The sequence below is a fragment of the Hemitrygon akajei genome, chromosome 11 (assembly GCF_048418815.1).
Source record: "Hemitrygon akajei chromosome 11, sHemAka1.3, whole genome shotgun sequence".
Classification (NCBI taxonomy): domain Eukaryota; kingdom Metazoa; phylum Chordata; class Chondrichthyes; order Myliobatiformes; family Dasyatidae; genus Hemitrygon; species Hemitrygon akajei.
Genome location: NC_133134.1, coordinates 80,709,098 through 80,726,312, shown reverse-complemented (window position 1 = coordinate 80,726,312; position 17,215 = coordinate 80,709,098). Strand labels below are relative to the sequence as shown.

Below are 17,215 nucleotides of genomic sequence, written 5' to 3'. Positions count from 1 at the left end.
TTTTAAGAGTTATTGTAGCAGGAAATATTTAAAACACCTTGCAGGTCTGGCAACATCTGTGAACTGGAAAACAGTTAACATTTCAGTTTGAAAGCACTTCATCAAAGCTGGAAGCATTTCTGTTTCACTTTTTCACTGATGCTGCCTGGCCTGATGAATGTTTCCAGCTTTCTCTGTTTTTAAGATTTCCAGCGTCTGAATTTCTTTTGACTTTTTTTTAAGATTAGTGCAACCTTTGAAATTTGGCTCATACAGCGTTTTGAAGTGCAGTAATTCTCATGTAGCAAAGTCTATATCCCACAAATAGCAGAGATGATGGGGGAAAGCATTGATTCCCTGCCCTCTCTGTGCAAGGGGCCTTCTCTTTGAACCATCAGATATATAAGAAGAGTGAATGTGGGAGGTATGTTTCCTATAGTAGTGGGGTTAGGACCAGTGAGTACAGCTTCAGATTAGAAGGACACCCTTTAGAACAGAGCTGAGGAGGAACCTCTAGCCAGAGAAAGGTGAATCTATGGAATTCATTGGCACAGACAGCAGTGGAGCCCATGTCGTTGGAGATTGTCAAAAGTTTTGGGGTGAAGGAAGGAGAATGAGGTTGAGATGGATAATAAATCAGCAATGATTAAATGGCAGAGCAGCCTTGATAGACCAAATGGCCTATTTCTGCTCCTATGTCTTATGGTCTTATAAATGCAGTACTCCCTCAGTACTGCACTGAATTGTTAGCCTGCAGAGGTGGTTGGACCATGAAACCTGTATGTGGGAGATGGCACTGAACATAAGAACACAAGGAAGTAGCAGTAAGAGAGGGCCGCCATGACCTGGAAGCCTGTCCTGCCATTCCGTATGATCATGGCAGATCTGTACTGGCCTCAACTCCTCATCGCTCTTACTTCTTTAATCATTTAAATACTATCCAGCTGCACGTTAACTTTGTTCCAAATAGTGGTAAGTTTTTAATCAGTCGTATTGGTGCTGGTGTGCTTGGTCTCCTGAATTGTCTTCAATTCACTCTGTTTAAAACAATTACAGGCATGCAATCAGCACAGGACAAATATGCGTCACAGAGGCATCAGGACAGTGCTTGTTGCAGTCCCAGCAGGAGGAGGACTCCGTCAGAAAGTGCAACTTTACCCGGTAAATTCTCAAATTCATCTTTTGTTTTCCTTCCTTATTTGAGCTCTTCTTAGATAGACGCATGGATGAGAGAAAACTGGAGGGCGATGTGAAGGGAAGAGTTAGGTTAAAGGGTTAAAGTGTACTCTTCTGTACTGCTCTATGTTCTGTGTTCCTTAACCCCCTTTAAAAAAAATAAATAAATAAAACCTGACTCCCTTTAACAGTAGTTACCATCTGAAAAGAGATTGGGATCATTTAATTGTGTTCATAAAAGTTTAGGCTAACGAAAGGCCATCTTATTGCCACATGCAAGGTTCTGCCATGGATTGACGTGGTAAGAGCAGAAAGACTGTTAGTGACTGTACATTTTAGAACAATAGAGCAGTTGGCCATTGCCAACTGAGGAGGAACAGGATCGTGGTTCTGAAGCATTCATACAGTCTAACAGCCCAATTCATCCGTGCTGAAGATGCTGCCCAGTGAACTGATCTCATCTACCTGCATTTGACCCATTGTCCTCTAAACCTTTTTATATCCACATACTTACCTAGATAGATACCTTTTAAATATTACTAATGTGCCTGCCTTGACTGACATTTCATTTGGAAAATGCACCAACTGGGGGGAAGGGGGGGATCTGTGTTTTCACCCTGTCTTTACCCCCTGTAATCTGATATACCGTAGATTCCGGATTTTAAGCCGCTACTTTTTTCCCACATTTTGAACAGCTTTGAACTTTGCGGCCAATAATCCAGAGCGGCTAATACATTATTTTTTTCATGCCGCCTCGTAAACATTTTGCCTCGTAACAGTAGACCAATAAAATTGATGAGTAGTTCACAGAGGTCCAATGAAATTGTACGATAAATCAAGCGCACTTTCACAATTAAATTATTGTAAATCAGTCATTTGTACTCACCCTCATCAACATGGAAAACACTCGAAGCATTGTGCTACCTACCCTACTTAGTTTAAACTATATTTGTTTTCTGTACTACATCGCGGGATGCTATGACGTCACACCCGGTTTCGCGGCGTCTTGTGGGAAAATGCCGTTTGCGATGAAACGGAAAGGAGGGGGGGAGCGGATTACGCGAGCGGCTTTGGATCTGAGCGAACTCTGCTTTTAAGTTAAAGGTATCAATAACTTTTCCTGGTAGGCTGCAGTATATATATTTTTTACCAGTCGTTAGGAGATATTGGAATGTTGTTCAGTAAAGAAGTATACGCAACGTATATTTAAAAGTAGCCGCGTACGGGCACGGTTCGAAAAAAAGCATTTGCAATATGTATTTGTTTTTGTTACCATATGGATTTAATTAAAAGTTAAAAAAATCCTCACGTGTAATATCTTTCTGTGTAAATATCTCATATTACAACGTGGGACACCTGCGGCCGAAAATCCGGTGCGGCCTTTACATTTAAAAAAATGATTTTATTTCTAAAATTAGTGCCAGCGGCTTAAAATCAGGTGCGCTCTGTAGTCCGGAATCTACGGTACCTCTTTCAGGTCATCCCTCAATCTCCTATATTCCAGGGAATAAAGTTCAAGCCTATGCTATCTCTCCTTGTAAGTCAGGCCTCCAGGTCCAGGCAACATCCTCGTAAAACTTTTATGCATTCTTTCTTCCTATAATTGGAGTTCTGAAACTGTACACCATGCTGCAAGTGTTATATAACTGCAACATAACTTCCCAACTCTTAATACTCAATGCCCCAACAATGAAGGCCAGCATGCCAGACTCCTTCAGTACCATATCTACCTGAGTTACCTACCTGGATGTCCTCTACATTTAGAGAAGGTTGGGATTTGTCAATATATTAAAAGCTGAGATCTGCAGACTTTTAGGATGTTCAAAAGCAATTTGAGGAATGGTAGAGGAGATGCATCAGCGATCTCATTGAATGGCTTAAATTAAATTGCAAAGTTAATGTGAAACTTGCACTCAGTGGCCACTTTATTAGGTACACCTGTACATCTCAATAATAGAAATACCTAATTAGCCAATCATGTGGCAGCAACTCGATGCATAAAAGCATTCAGATATAGTCAAGAAGTTCAGTTGTTGAGACCAAATATCAGAATGGGGGAAGAATGTGATCTAAGTGACTTTCTGTGGAATGATTGTTGGTGCCAGATGAGGTGGTTTGCGTATCTCAGAAACTGCTGATCTCCTGGGATTTTCATGCACCACGGTCTCTCGAGTTTACAGAGAATAGTGAGAAAAACAAAAACCATCCAGTGAGTGGCTGGTCTGTGGGTGAAAACACCTTGGTAATGAGAGAGTTCAGAGGACAATGGCCAGACTGATTCAAGATGTCAGGTAGGTGAGAGTAATCCAAATAACCATGCATCGCAACCAGTGTTCCCTTTAAGTTTTTTTTTTACAGCTGACCAGCCATTGGTCTGAGCAGGAAATTTTGCATTGCCTGTAAACTGAGCAGCACTTTAAATGTGTCTTTTTTTTTGTAATATGCATACTATGATATTTAGAATGAATAGTGGCGCCACAACAAACACTGGGAACGAGAGCATTTCAGTTACTGCACAGCTGTGCATCTGTGCAACTTAGTGGGAGCAGTGGTTACAACAGTGGTGTGCAGAAGAGCATCTCTGACTACACAACATGTCGAACCTTGAAGTGGATGGGCTACAGCAGCAATATACCACACAGGGTTCCATTCTATACCTAATGAAATGGACACTGAGTGTACAATATAATTGGAAATCAGTCTGGTCAAGTGCAAGAGCAGAGAGAATTATTGGGTGTTGATTTGTAGTTGGGGCAGAAGGTAAGTCTTCTCAACCCAGCCCAGTCCTTCATCGTTGCTGGGTGCAGTTGATCATTCCACAAAATCTGTTGGAAACAGTTTTTTGTTATTAAACAACGATGGCACCTTTTATCACCAGTCACTTTTTGTAATAGAGCCATATGAGTTGAATCATTCAGAAATTGTCTTTCAGCCCAAGTCCAAGCTGATCTTTTTACCCATCTGCACTAATGCTATTTGCCCACTTTAATTCCATATCTTACTGTACCTTGCCTATTCAAAAGATTGTCCAAGTATAGCATACCTTCCAACACATGTAGCACCAAGTTCAAGATATCCCTTTTAAAGCTTCTTTGCCTCACAGACCAATGTCCTCTTGTTTTTGTAAGTACTCAGTGCCACAGTAGCTTCGGGATAGGGCACCATAGTAACATAGCAATTAGCATCATGCTATTACCGCTCGGGCGTCAGAGTTCAGAGTTGAATTCTGATGTCCACTGTAAGAAAGTTAGTATGTTCTCCCTGTGAGTGCGTGTGTTTCCTCCAGGTGCTCCAGTTTCCTCCCACAATCCCATAGACGTGGCAGTTAATAGGTAAATTTTCCTGAGATTAGGCGAGTGTTAAATTGGTTGTGCAGCTCAAAGGGCCTGTTCCACACTGTATCTCTAACTAAATAAGCTAGGTCACTCCTCATGTACACGATAAGTGTAGCTTGTCTACTTTCTCCCCATCATCAAAGTGGTCCAAATTCTGGTGAACTCTCCAGCATAATCAGACCCTTTCTATGATGTGGTACTTAGAACTGTATGTAATGCTCCACAGGTGGTGTAATCTACGTTATGTAAAGTTGCAACACATCATCCCATATTCCTTGTATTAGAGTCTTACAGTCTCTTGTGGGACAATGCAAACATCAGTTCACTCAGTGCCTCACTTTTAGGCTTTGTAAGGTGTTTGTCAGACTACACTTGGATTATTGTGAGCAGTTTTGGGCCCCATATCTAAGAAAGGATATTTTAGCATTGGAGAGGGTCTTGAGAAGGTTTATGAGAATAATCCCAGGAATGAAAGGGTTAATGTGTGAGGACATTTGGTGGCCTAGGGCCTGTACTTGCCAAAGTTTAGAAGAATGAGGGGGGAATCCCATTGAAACTGAATATTCCATGGGTGAAATGGACTCATAAAATATGGAAAACTATTAGAAAAAAATATAAACAAGTGGAAGATATTGCAATTCTTTAACTGGTGTGTATATGACTCGGATTTTACGCCGAATAAACTAGATGCTAGATTTAAGGACTGGGCAGCTAAAGGAATAACAGTTCTTTGCAATATAATGAAAGAAGGAACACTGTTCAGTTTTGAAATGCTTAAAGAGAAACACTTATTAGAAAAACAAGACTTTTATTGGTATTTATAGATGCAACAATATGTTAATAGGATGGTTAAAAATGTAACCGAGGCAAGTACATGTTTGATAGAATTATTTAGAAAAGCATATAATTCAGATAACGGTAGTAGAATCATTTCAGGCATGTATAAGTGTTTGTCAAATCTTAAAACACATTCGAATTCATACATTAAAACAAAATGGGAGAAGGAAGGAGGGATAATTATATCTGAGGAAGAATGGACAATAATATGGAGGTTTCAATGGAAGTGTACCAGTTCACAGAAATGGAGGGAGTTTGGATGGAAAAAGTTGATAAGATATTTTATTACACCCTCTCAGAAATCCCATTATGATAGTAACTTCACTGTTTGCTGGAGAAATTGTGGAAATCATTATCATATTTTCTGGGAATGCCCGGTTATCAAAGACTTTTGGAGTGGGATACACAGTGCACTACAAGACATCTTTAAATATGAAATAACCTTAGAAAGTAAGACCATATATTTTGGATATATACCTCAAGAATGGTAAAAAGAGATAAATATTTAATGAATATACTGTTGGAGGCTGGTAAAAAGAAAATTACTAGGGAATGGTTATCACAGGAGAGCCCAACCTTAAATGCATGGATGGAAGTTACAATGGCCATTTACAAAATGGAGAAGATAACAGCAGCTGTTACTCATAAGTTGGAACAATTTGATTCATACTGGGATAAATGGTTTAACTACATAACACCTCGTAGGCCTGATTTTATTCTCACAAATCAATGAACATGTTGTAAAAAAAGATAACTCCCTACTTGTACATAGTTTTCTCCTTTCGCTTGTTCTTTCTTTCCTCTCTTTTCTATAAGTGTATACCTCAGATAAATATTATGTAGAGATTTGTGGCAAATATGAATATATCATATATATGTACAATATCTGAAATACATCTTATGGAAATGTTTGATGATGAACTTCAATAAAAATAAATAACAAAAAAAATGAAGAAACTGAATATTGAAAAGCATAGGTAAAGTGAACATGGAGAAGATGTTTCCAATATTGGGAGATTGAAAGAGTTTAGGACCAGAGGGCACAGCTTCAGAATAGAAGGACATCCCTTTAGAACAGAGATGAAGAAGAATTTCTTTCGCAAAAGGGTGGTGAACCTGTGGAATTTACTACAGGCAGCCAAGTCATTGGATATATTGAAGTAGAAGTTAATAGGTTCTTGATTAGTAACGGTCTCAAAGATTATATGGAGAAGGCAGAAGAATGGGGTTGAGAGGAAAAATAAATCAGGCATGATTGTCAGAGCAGACTTAATGGGCCGAATAGCCTATTTCTGCTCCTATCTAATGTGAATTGTACTTAATCATTTTCTCATCCATCTAGCTAATGAACAGTTTTGAAGTGAGTTTTCCACTAATCCACTTTCTTGTCTGCTTGAGCAGCATTGTACTGCTTTCCCTGAGCAGAGTGAATGTGCAGAGCTAATAGATGTGTGCCCAGGCATTGTGAGAGTCTGTTGTGGCAAGCAGCAGAAAGGAGTATTGGTACCAGGTCTGTTAGAAACTTTTTTCAAGGGATCACCCAGTTTCTGTTTAGTGACCTGAATTGCATACACTGCTGCTCTGTCATGTTTGTTATGCAGCCATAAAAGTTATGTTTAAAAATTCTAAAGCTTTTCTGAATGTATAAATCATGGTGTCTCTGTTAACCATCTGGTTTCAGAAAGAGAATCTCATTCCCAGCGACAGATTAGGTACTGGTCAACCTGCTGCTCCCTGCATTTGGTGCTGATTCGGTCAAGTGTAGTATCCATGGTTACTTTATCTGGACTTCGTTGTTTGGAATGGTCCCGCCTCAGGCATCTGTGATTTTTGCTGAGCGATCTGGCAGTAACATGTAGAATCATTACTTCTGACTCGTTATCTCTTACTCCCCACTGCACTCTCTGCCACTTTGCTTTATCTTATTTAAGAGATATGTACACAGGCCCTTCTGAACCAACAAGCTGCACCACCCAGCAACCTACCGACCCTAGCCTAATCACAGGACAATTTACAATAACCAATTAACATAGTAACCATTATGTCCTTGATCTGTGGGAGGACACTGGAGGACCCAGAGGCAACCCACACGCACGTGGAAAGAACATACAAATTTTCTTAGTGACCGCCAGAATTGAACTCTGAAGCTGTAGTAATATCACACTAACCGCTACGCTACTGTGGCATTCCTTCTGTGCTTCATACCATAAGCCTGAGGAACTCCCCTCAGCCTGTTGCCTTATAGTGCAGTTTTTGCTGTATTATCACCTACCTATTTGACATTACAGAAACAACATTGAAAAGGTTTTACTGAGACTGATCTCAACATTTGGAGTTACCCACTTTCTTGATGACTATCAGTGACATCCTTCACTCTTCTGTGACCCAGCACATCACAAGCTGATAAAACCTGTTTAGAACTCTCTCTATAAGAAAAAGCTACAAACTCCTTTTGAGTTTCCTGAAGTATGATCCCACAAGCCCTCTGACATTACACGTGGCCTCCCTGACCCCCCCCTTCCCCCGCACTAATTAATCATTTGTTCTACTAACACAACAAAACACTGACTGGATCTGAATGACTCAGTTGTCCATTGAACCAGTTCTTTTATTGTTTGTGGTTGGCTGACTGCATGATTGGGAAATGTTAATTTTTCTGGTGAGCGGCTGCAATCAGAGCAATGGAAAAAAATCATTCTCTTGTTCCTCTTCTACTTCATTAAGATGAGTCCTTCTACAAATCAGATCCTTGTCAATCCCTTTTGAAAAGGAAACTAATCAAGTGCAGCCTTTCCTCAGTGTATTCATGGTGATGTAAATTTTCAAACTGTAATAGTGAAATTGAGCTTGCCCGTAAATCCCGTTTGGGTGTTTCTTTCCATTGAGAATCAGGTACCCTTCTGATAGATAGATAGATAGATAGATACTTTATTCATCCCCATGGGGAAATTCAACTTTTTTTCCAATGTCCCATACACTTGTTGTAGCAAAACTACTTACAAACAATACTTAACTCAGTTAAAAAAAAATATGATATGCATCTAAATCACTATCTCAAAAAGCATTAATAATAGCTTTTAAAAAGTTCTTAAGTCCTGGCGGTAGAATTGTAAAGCCTAATGGCATTGGGGAGTATTGACCTCTTCATCCTGTCTGAGGAGCATTGCATCCTGTGAATTTGACCTTTTAATGCTCTGGCTCCCTGGCGTGTAAGGCTGACCAGTGCAAAGCAGACAGCCAAAGTTCACCACCCAGTTTGTGTGAGATGGCCTAGTTCAACATCTATGCCAGGACCACCATACTCAAGAACAGTTTACTTTTCCCAAACAGTAAGGCTGATCAACACTTCCACCCACTAACCCAACCCTCCACACCCCCAACCACCACTAATTTATCATTTCCTGTTATTCACCTTATGTACAGACACTCCTGCACCTAGCATCACTATATGGGCATGCATTCAATCTATATATATATATATATATATTATACACACACACACAATATATATAAATGAGATAGCTTATACACACACACACAATAAGTATAAATGAGATAGCTTATATATATAAATAAAGCTTTCTCATTTATATTTATTATGTTCCTTGTGGGGTTTTTTTGCACTGCATTGGATCTGGAGTAACAATCATTTTGTTCTCCTTTATACTTCTCCATTTAAAATTCGAAGTAAATTCATGTCACCAAATACACTCTGAGGTTCGTTTTCTTGCAGCAGTAAATCCCAAGAAAAACAATAGAATAAATGAAAGACTGAACTCAACAGGACGGACAATAACCAATGTGCAAAGGATGACAAACCACAAATACCAAAGAAATAAAGGAAATAAATAAATAAGCAATAAATATTGAGAACATGAGATGAAGAGTCCTTGAAAGTGAGTCCACAGGTTGTAGGAACGGTTCAGTGTTGGGGTGAGTGAAGATATTTCCTCTGTTTCAAGAGCCTGATGGTTGAGGGGTAATAACTGTTCCTGAACCTGGTGGTATGAGTCCTGAGGCATCTGTACCTTCCTGATGGCAGCAGTGAGAAGAGAGCATGGCCTGGATGGTGGGGGTCCTTGATAATGGATACTGCTTTCCTTCATGTAGATACACTCAGTTTGTGGATAGGGCATTACTCTTGATGGACTGAGTCATATCCACTACTTTTTTGTAGGATTTTCTATTCAAGGGCAAAGGTGTTTCCATAGCAAGCCATGATGCAACTTGTCAACTGGAAATGACATTAAACAATTTTGAATCAGGCTACCTTTTCCAATCAGGTGTACTTGTGTACAAGTTCTCCTTGGGTTACAAATACCTAACTCCTGGCCACTCCACACATAGGAATGAATAATTAATTGGTTTAGATCAAGCCTGCTACGCCATTCAGTAAGATCATGACTGATCTGGCTATAGACTCATTCCACTTAGTAATCCTCAATTATGTTGCTATGAAAAAATCTTTCTAAATGATTCTTAAATATATTTAGTGAGCTAGACTGTACTGCTTGTCTAGGCAGAAAATTCCACAGATTCACTACTTTTTGGGAAAAGCAGTTTCTCCGAATCTTCATCTTAAATCTATTCCCCCAAATCTTGAGATTAGATTTGGCCATGCTCTCTTTTCACTGCCGCCATCAGAAAGGTACAGATGGCTCAGGACTCACACCACCAGGTCCAGGCCCCCTAGTTCTAGTTTCACTTACCAGTTGGAAACTACTCTCCTGTCTCTATCTTATTTATCCCTTTCATCATTTTATATGTTTCTATAAAATCTTCTCTGCATTACCTCCTAAGCCAGTACATCTTTTCTATAAGAGGGGTGAAAATTTTAAAGAGCTCCAGGAATGCTCTGTGCTGATCCTCAAACAATTCGTCCTACTTTGGTTACTATTGACTGTTACAAAGCAACACTCGGTCCTACACCATAATGTTGTCTGTTTTTAAAAAAAAATAGGGTGCAAACAAGTTTTGTAACTATAATGGCATGGCAGAGTAGTGGTTAGTGCAATGCTTTACTGTGTCTGCGATTACTGATCGGGGTTTGATTCCCACTACTGTCTAAGGAGTTTGTTTTCCCCATGACTGCGTAGGTTTCTTCCGGGTGTGGGCAAGTTGTGGGCGTTCTTGGCACCGCAGACTGTGTATGTCATTGACACAAAGAATGCATTTCACTGTAGGTTTTCGATATTCCAATGTGCATGTGACAAATGAAGCTAATCTAATTTAATCCAAATAGTATCATAGTTCACCAGGAATGAAGGAAGCTGCCATCAGCCTCTGAGTCTTATCCACAATCTCTTAAATCGTACCTTGGTTTAATGCTAGGGGAAGGCAACCCTACAAATAAAAAAGAAGCAGTCGGTATTCCGTAACAGAAAGCAGGCATCACTAGCATCTACTGCCCTTCCCTGAGTAGTGTGGCTTAGGGCACCATTTTACAAAGTAATTAAGGGTTGAGCATATTGCTGGAGGTCGGAATTCACATCAGGTAAGATGGCATATTTCCTTTCTTGAAGAGCATTAATGAGCCAAATGTGCTTAATTTTTCAAACAACATGTTGATAGCTTAAGGTTAATTGGCCACTGTAAATTGCCCTTAGTGTGTGAGTGAATAGTAGAATCCAGGTAGACTGTAAGACATAAGAGCAGAATTAAGCCATTCAGCCCATTGAGTCTGCTCCATCATTCTATCATGGCTGGTTTACGATCCCCCTCAGACCCATTCTACTTTCTTCTTCCCGTAATCTTTGATGCCCTTACTAATAAAGAACCTATGCATGCATACCCACTGACTTGATCGTCAACGGCAATGAATTCTACAGGTTTGCCACCTTTGTGTAAAGAAACTCTGTTTCAAAGAGATGTCCTCTGTTCTGAGGCTGTGCCCTCTGGTTCTAGGCGTTCCTACTATAGGAAACATCCTCTCCACATCCACTCTACCTTTCAATATTCAAAATTGGTTTCAAAAAGATCCCCCACCCCCTCATTTTAATGAACTCCAGTGAATAATAAATGAGCTTACTGTAGGGTTAATGTAAATGGGGGCTTGATGGCCACAATGTATTGATGGGTTGAATGGCCTGTGGCTCTCTGGTCATCGATGCTGAGAGCAGCTTTTTATTCCAGATGTATTTAATTAAATAATTTGAACTGCCAAAGCGAGACTTGAACCCTTGTTTTCACATTGGCAACCCAGCTCACTCACCATTAGTTTGGGAAAAATCACATGCTTCAATGCCTGATCTCTCTCTGACCACCATCAACCATTGCTTTCATGTGCCCAGCTGGCTCATCAAAATTAAGATCCTAAATAAAGATCAGCAAATAAATGGACAACACAAAGTAAAGATTAGTAAATGTCATGCCACAAGTCTAAAGTTCAAAGTAATTATATGTCACCATATACTACCCTGAAATTCATTTTCTTGCAGACATTTACAGTAGAACAAAGAAATACAATAGAATCAATGAAAAACCACACACACAGACTGACAAATAATCAATGTGCAAAGGTGGATAACTGTACAAACACAAAAACAAAACAATCAATAAAGGAAGAAAGAAATAATACTGACTGAGATCATGAGTTGCAGAGTCCTTCAAAATGAGTCCATAGGTTGTAGAATTGATTCAGTGTTGAGGTGAGTGAAGTTATCTCCATCATGAGCCTGGTGGTTGAAGGATAATAACTGTTACTGAACCTGGTGATGTGGCACCTTAGACTCTTGTATCTCCTGCCCAATGGCAACAGAGAGAAGAGAGCATGGTCTGGATGATGATTCCCTGAACTTTGCTGATGTTTGCCTGTGCAGTTTGTGACATCACTAGAACTGGCTGCCCGAATTCCAGCCTTGTTACACACTAAGCGTTTTCATTTATAACTAATGTGGTGTAAAAGGTAAAGAAAGTTTCCATTTCAGGCAAAAACAAAGGGTCAGTACTGATCGATATTGTGTACCTACAGCACTGCTCAGTGATTTTCATTACTGCTGTTCAAGCATTGAAAACACATTTAAGAAAGAATTTGAGCAAATCTGTACTTAATCAGGACAGGCTGATTGTACCTGGAACACTGCCTGAAATAAGTCAGCATAAACCTGTGATTATAGTAATGGCAGCTTCATAATGGTAATTTGTTGATGATAATGTTTTAAGTGCTTTTCATTACCGAGGTGCCATCTGTGCAGTAAACATTCTTTCAGCTACAAACTCTGAGTGTCTCTGCATGTCGGTCACATCCAAGGGCCAGTGCTAATTGGACGTCGCTCAGGATAACAGGAACTAGTCTGCATGCTGTTTTAAATAAAGTATCTATCTATCTATCTATCTATCTAGTGGCTATGTTGGAGAGCTTCTGTGCCCCTCCATTGATGCCGCCATGAGGCCCGTAATGGCAAAGCCTGTTGCAATCACTTTCGGAATTCCCACATGATGTAGAACTGGGGTTTGTGGGGGAGGGGAGTACCTGAAACCAGTCCCACCTATTTGGGGAATATATCCCATAAACACAAGATATTCTGCAGGTGTTGGAAATTTTAAACAACGTACACAAGATGCTGGAGGAACTCAGCAAGTCAGACAACACCTAAGGAGGGAAGGAGGGCCAAGACCCTTCATCAGGACTGGAAAGGAAGGGGACAGAAGCCAGAATTGTGTTTATGATTTGATGCTGCATTGCAAAGTCTCTGCAAGGCATGTCTGCCCTGAAGAAGTTTAAATCTTCTCTTCACAGGAACTCAAGTGAGACACTGTCACTGCTCCTCCTCTGTGATCTCTGCTGGTCTCCAATCCTGTGGTCATTCTGGCTTCTGTCCCCTTCCTTTCCATTCCTGATGAAGGCTTTTCATCCCCTCCACCGATGCTCCCTGACTTGCTGAGAACCCCCAGCATTTTCTCTGTTGCTCAAGATATCCCAGCAAGAATCAAAGGTTAATGGCTGTGAAAGAGAGACATGATAAAAGCTTAGGACCATGTGTGTGAAATGGATAGGGATTTGTGTTGACAGTAGAAATGGGAATTTTACATGAAGATAAATGTTTTTGGTTGCATTGGTATACTGACACAAGTGTTAGAGTAATAGTCATAGAAAAGCACAGAAATGGCCCTTCAGCCCATCTAGTCTATTTAAGTTGCCTACTTCTATCGAGTGGTAGCCTTCCATACCCCTGCAATCCATGTACCTATCCAAACTTCTCTTAAACGTTGAAATCGTGCATGCTTGCACCCCTCATTGGCAAGTTATTCCACTCTCTCATGATCCTCTAAGTGAAAAAGTTTCCCTTAAAGTTTACACCTTACACCCCTAAATTATGACCTTTATTTGCAATCCCATCTAACCACAGTGCGAAAAGCCTGCTTGTGTTTACCCTATCTAAACCCCTCATAAATTTGTATATCTCTAACAAATCACCTCTCAATCTTCTACATTAGAAGAAATAAAGTCCTAACATATTCAAGCTTTCCTTTTAATTCAGGTCTTCCAGCAGTGGCAACATCTGTGTAAATTTTCTCTATACTCTTTCAACCTTATTTGCATCTTTCCTTAGGTAGGTGACCAAAAGTGCATATAATTTTCCAAATTAGGCCTCACCAACGTCTTGTACAACTTCAACGTAACATTCCATCTCCTATATTTTGATTTCTCACGGCTGATGTGCAAAAAGCATTTTTTACAGACCTATCTACCTATGACACCACTTTCAATGAATTATGGACCTGTATTCTCAGATCTCTTTGTTCTACCGCACTCCCCAGTTCACCATGTAAAACCTACTCTGGTTGGTCCTATCGATGTACAACACCTTGACCTTGTCTACGTTAAATTTCATCTGCTATTTTTCAGTCCATTTTTCCAGCTGGTCCAGGTCCCTCTGCATGCTCTGATAGTGTTCCAATTGTCCACTGCAGCCCCAATCTAGGTCATTGATATCAATGATAAACAACAGCAACAAACCCAGCAACGATTCCTGCAACACTCCGCTAGTCACAGACCTCCGGTCAGAGAGACAACCATCTACAATACCCTGACGAAGGGTCTCAGCCCGAAACGTCAACAGCGCTTCTCCCTATAGATGCTGCCTGGCCTGCTGTGTTCCACCAGCATTTTGTGTATGTTGTCATCTACAATCACTCTTTGGCTTCTGCCGCAAAGCCAATGTCTAATCCAATTTACAAACTCACCTTGAATGCCAAGAGATTAAACCTTCTTGACCAGCCTCCCATATGGGACCTTGTCAGATGCCTTTCTGAAGTTCATGTAGACAACATCCTCTGCCTTGCCTTCATCAACTTTCCTGGTAACTTCCTCAGAAAACTCTATAAACTTGGTTGGACACGACCTACCATGCACAAAGCCATGTTGACTATGCCTAATCAGTCCCTGTCTACCAAGTTACTCGTATATCCAGTCCCTTAGAATACATTCCTCAAACTTTCCTACTACTGATGTCAGGCTCACTGGCCTATAATTCCTGCTTTATTTCTAGAGCCTTTCTTAAACAACAGAACAATATTGGCCATCCTCTAATCATCCAGTACCTCACCAGTCGCTAAGGTTGACTTAAATATCTCTGCTAGGATTCCTGCAATTTCTACAGGGTTTGAGGGAACACCTCGTCAGGCCCTGCAGATTTATCCACCCTAATTTGTCTCAAAACAGCAAACAACAATTCCTCTGTAATCTGTATAGAGTCCACGACCTCACTGCTGCTTTGCCTCACTTCTGCCATGTAAATACAGATATTAAAAAATCAATTTAAGATTCTCTTATGATGCTACATATAGATTAACATTCTTATTTTCCAGAGGACCAGTTTTGTCCCTTGCAATCCTTTTGCTTTTAACTTACCTGTAGAATCCTTTAGGATTCTCCTTTGCCTTGTCTGTTAGGACAACCTCATGCCTTCTTTCAACTCTACTGATTATTAAGTGTTCTCTTGTGTTTCTTGTACTCCATAGGTACCTCATTTGTTCCTATCTGTTTATACCTGCTGCACTCCTTTTTTTCCTTTAACCAGCCTCAATATGTCTTGAAAACCAAGGCTCCCTAAACATGCTATCTTTACCTTTTATTCTGATAGTCACATACAAGCTCTATACTCTCAAAGTTTCCTTTTCTAAAGCCTTCAACTTACCAAGTACACCTTAGTCAGAAAACAGCCCATCCCAGTCCACACTTCTCAGATCCTTTCTGATAACTGTCAAAATTGACCTTTCTGCAATTTTGAATTTCAACCCATGAACCAAACCTATTCTTTTCTATATTTACATTGAAACTAATGGCATTATGATCACTAGATGCAAAATGTTCCCCTTCACAAGCTGTGTCACCTGTACTGTCACATTACCTAATAGAAGATCAAGTACCGTGCTCTCTCTCATTGGGACCTCTAAATATTGATGAAGGAAACTTCCCTAAACACATTTGACAAACTATCCCATCTAATCCTTTTACAATATGGGAAGCCCAGTCAATATGGAGAAATTTAAATCACTTACAATAACAGCCTTATGTTTATTGCAGCAGTCTGCAATCTCTATACAGATTTGCTCCTTTAAATCCCACAGACTGTTGGGCATTCTTGATATAGTCCATTAATGTGGTCATACTTTTCTTATTCCTCGGTTCCACCTATAAAGCCTCACTAGACGAGTTCTCCAGACTGTCCTGACTGAGCACAGCTGTGACATCTTCCCTGACTAGTAACACCACCCCTCCTGCTCTGACGCATCTAAAAAATTGGAACCCCAGAATACTGAGCTTCCAGTCCTGCCCCTCCTGCAACCAAGTCTCAGTAATGGTACAATATTATAATTCCATTCTTTGCAACTTGCTCAACCTTTTGATTCCCGGCTTTACCTGAGGTCTTAACAACTTCAGTCTCCACAACGCCTCCATTATCTATTTTGGCACTTTGGTTCCCATCCCCTTGCAACTCTAGTGTAACCCCACCCTCTTCCTTCATTCAGCTCTAGCAAACCACCTGTAAGGATATTAGTCTCCCTCCAGTTCAGGTGTCAACCATCTCTTCTGTACAGGTCCCACCTTCCCTAGAAGAGTCCCCAGTGATCAGAGAATCTGAAGCCCTCTCTCCTACACCAACTCCTTAGCCACATGTCAACCTATATGATCTTTCTTTTTCTGGCCTCATTAGCACGTGGCATGGGTAGTAATCCTGAGATCACAACCCTGGACTTGGTACCTAACTCCCTGAACTCACTTTGTGGAACCTGTTCCCTCTAGCTACCTATATCATTGGACCAACATGGACCATGACCTCTGGCTATTCACCCTCCCACTTGCGAATGCTGAGGACTCTATCTGAAATGTCCCTGACCTTGGCAGTCAGGAGACAATATGTCACCTGGAATTTTTGTTCTTATCCACAGAACCTCCTTTCTGTTCCCCTAACTAACAAATCCCCCATCACTACATCTCACCTTTTCTCCTCTCTTCCCTCATGAGTCACAGAGACAGACACGCTGCCAGAGACCTGACTATCCAAATTGGTATACTTGTTGTTGAGGGGGACGGCCACAGAGGTACTCTGCAGTGGCTTCCTGATCGTCACCCAGTTTCCTGTATCCTGCACTTCGGGTGTAACTACTACTTTATATGTCCTACCCCTTCAGCCTCCCAGATGATCCTGATTTCATCCAGTTCCAGCTCCAACACCTTAAAGCAGAGTGTTAGAAGCTGCAACAGGATGCATTTCTCACAGGTCTCCCTGCCTTCGCACATCCCACAAGAGGAGCATTCAACTAACCAGCTGGCATCTCTGCGGTTCTAACTGTGCAAATATAAAGAAGGAAAACAATGAATAAACTGGAGGATAGAGAAAATCTACCTTCAGCTTTTTGGCTTCTGTCCCAGAAGCCTCTCC

General features: G+C 40.6%; 1 protein-coding gene across 4 annotated transcripts in view; it reads left to right on the top strand.

Moving 5' to 3' along the window:
* The window catches only part of ash1l (ash1 (absent, small, or homeotic)-like (Drosophila)), a 372,059-nt gene that overhangs the window by 194,918 nt on the left and 159,926 nt on the right, over positions 1 to 17,215 (top strand). For 3 of the 4 annotated variants that reach the window (XM_073061208.1, XM_073061207.1, XM_073061210.1), the window contains one exon: positions 1,036 to 1,140. The exons of the other annotated variant lie outside the window; for it this stretch is intronic. In XM_073061208.1, the coding sequence (XP_072917309.1) occupies positions 1,036 to 1,140 (105 nt within the window). The remainder of the gene's footprint in view (positions 1 to 1,035; positions 1,141 to 17,215) is intronic. 4 annotated transcript variants of the gene reach the window in all.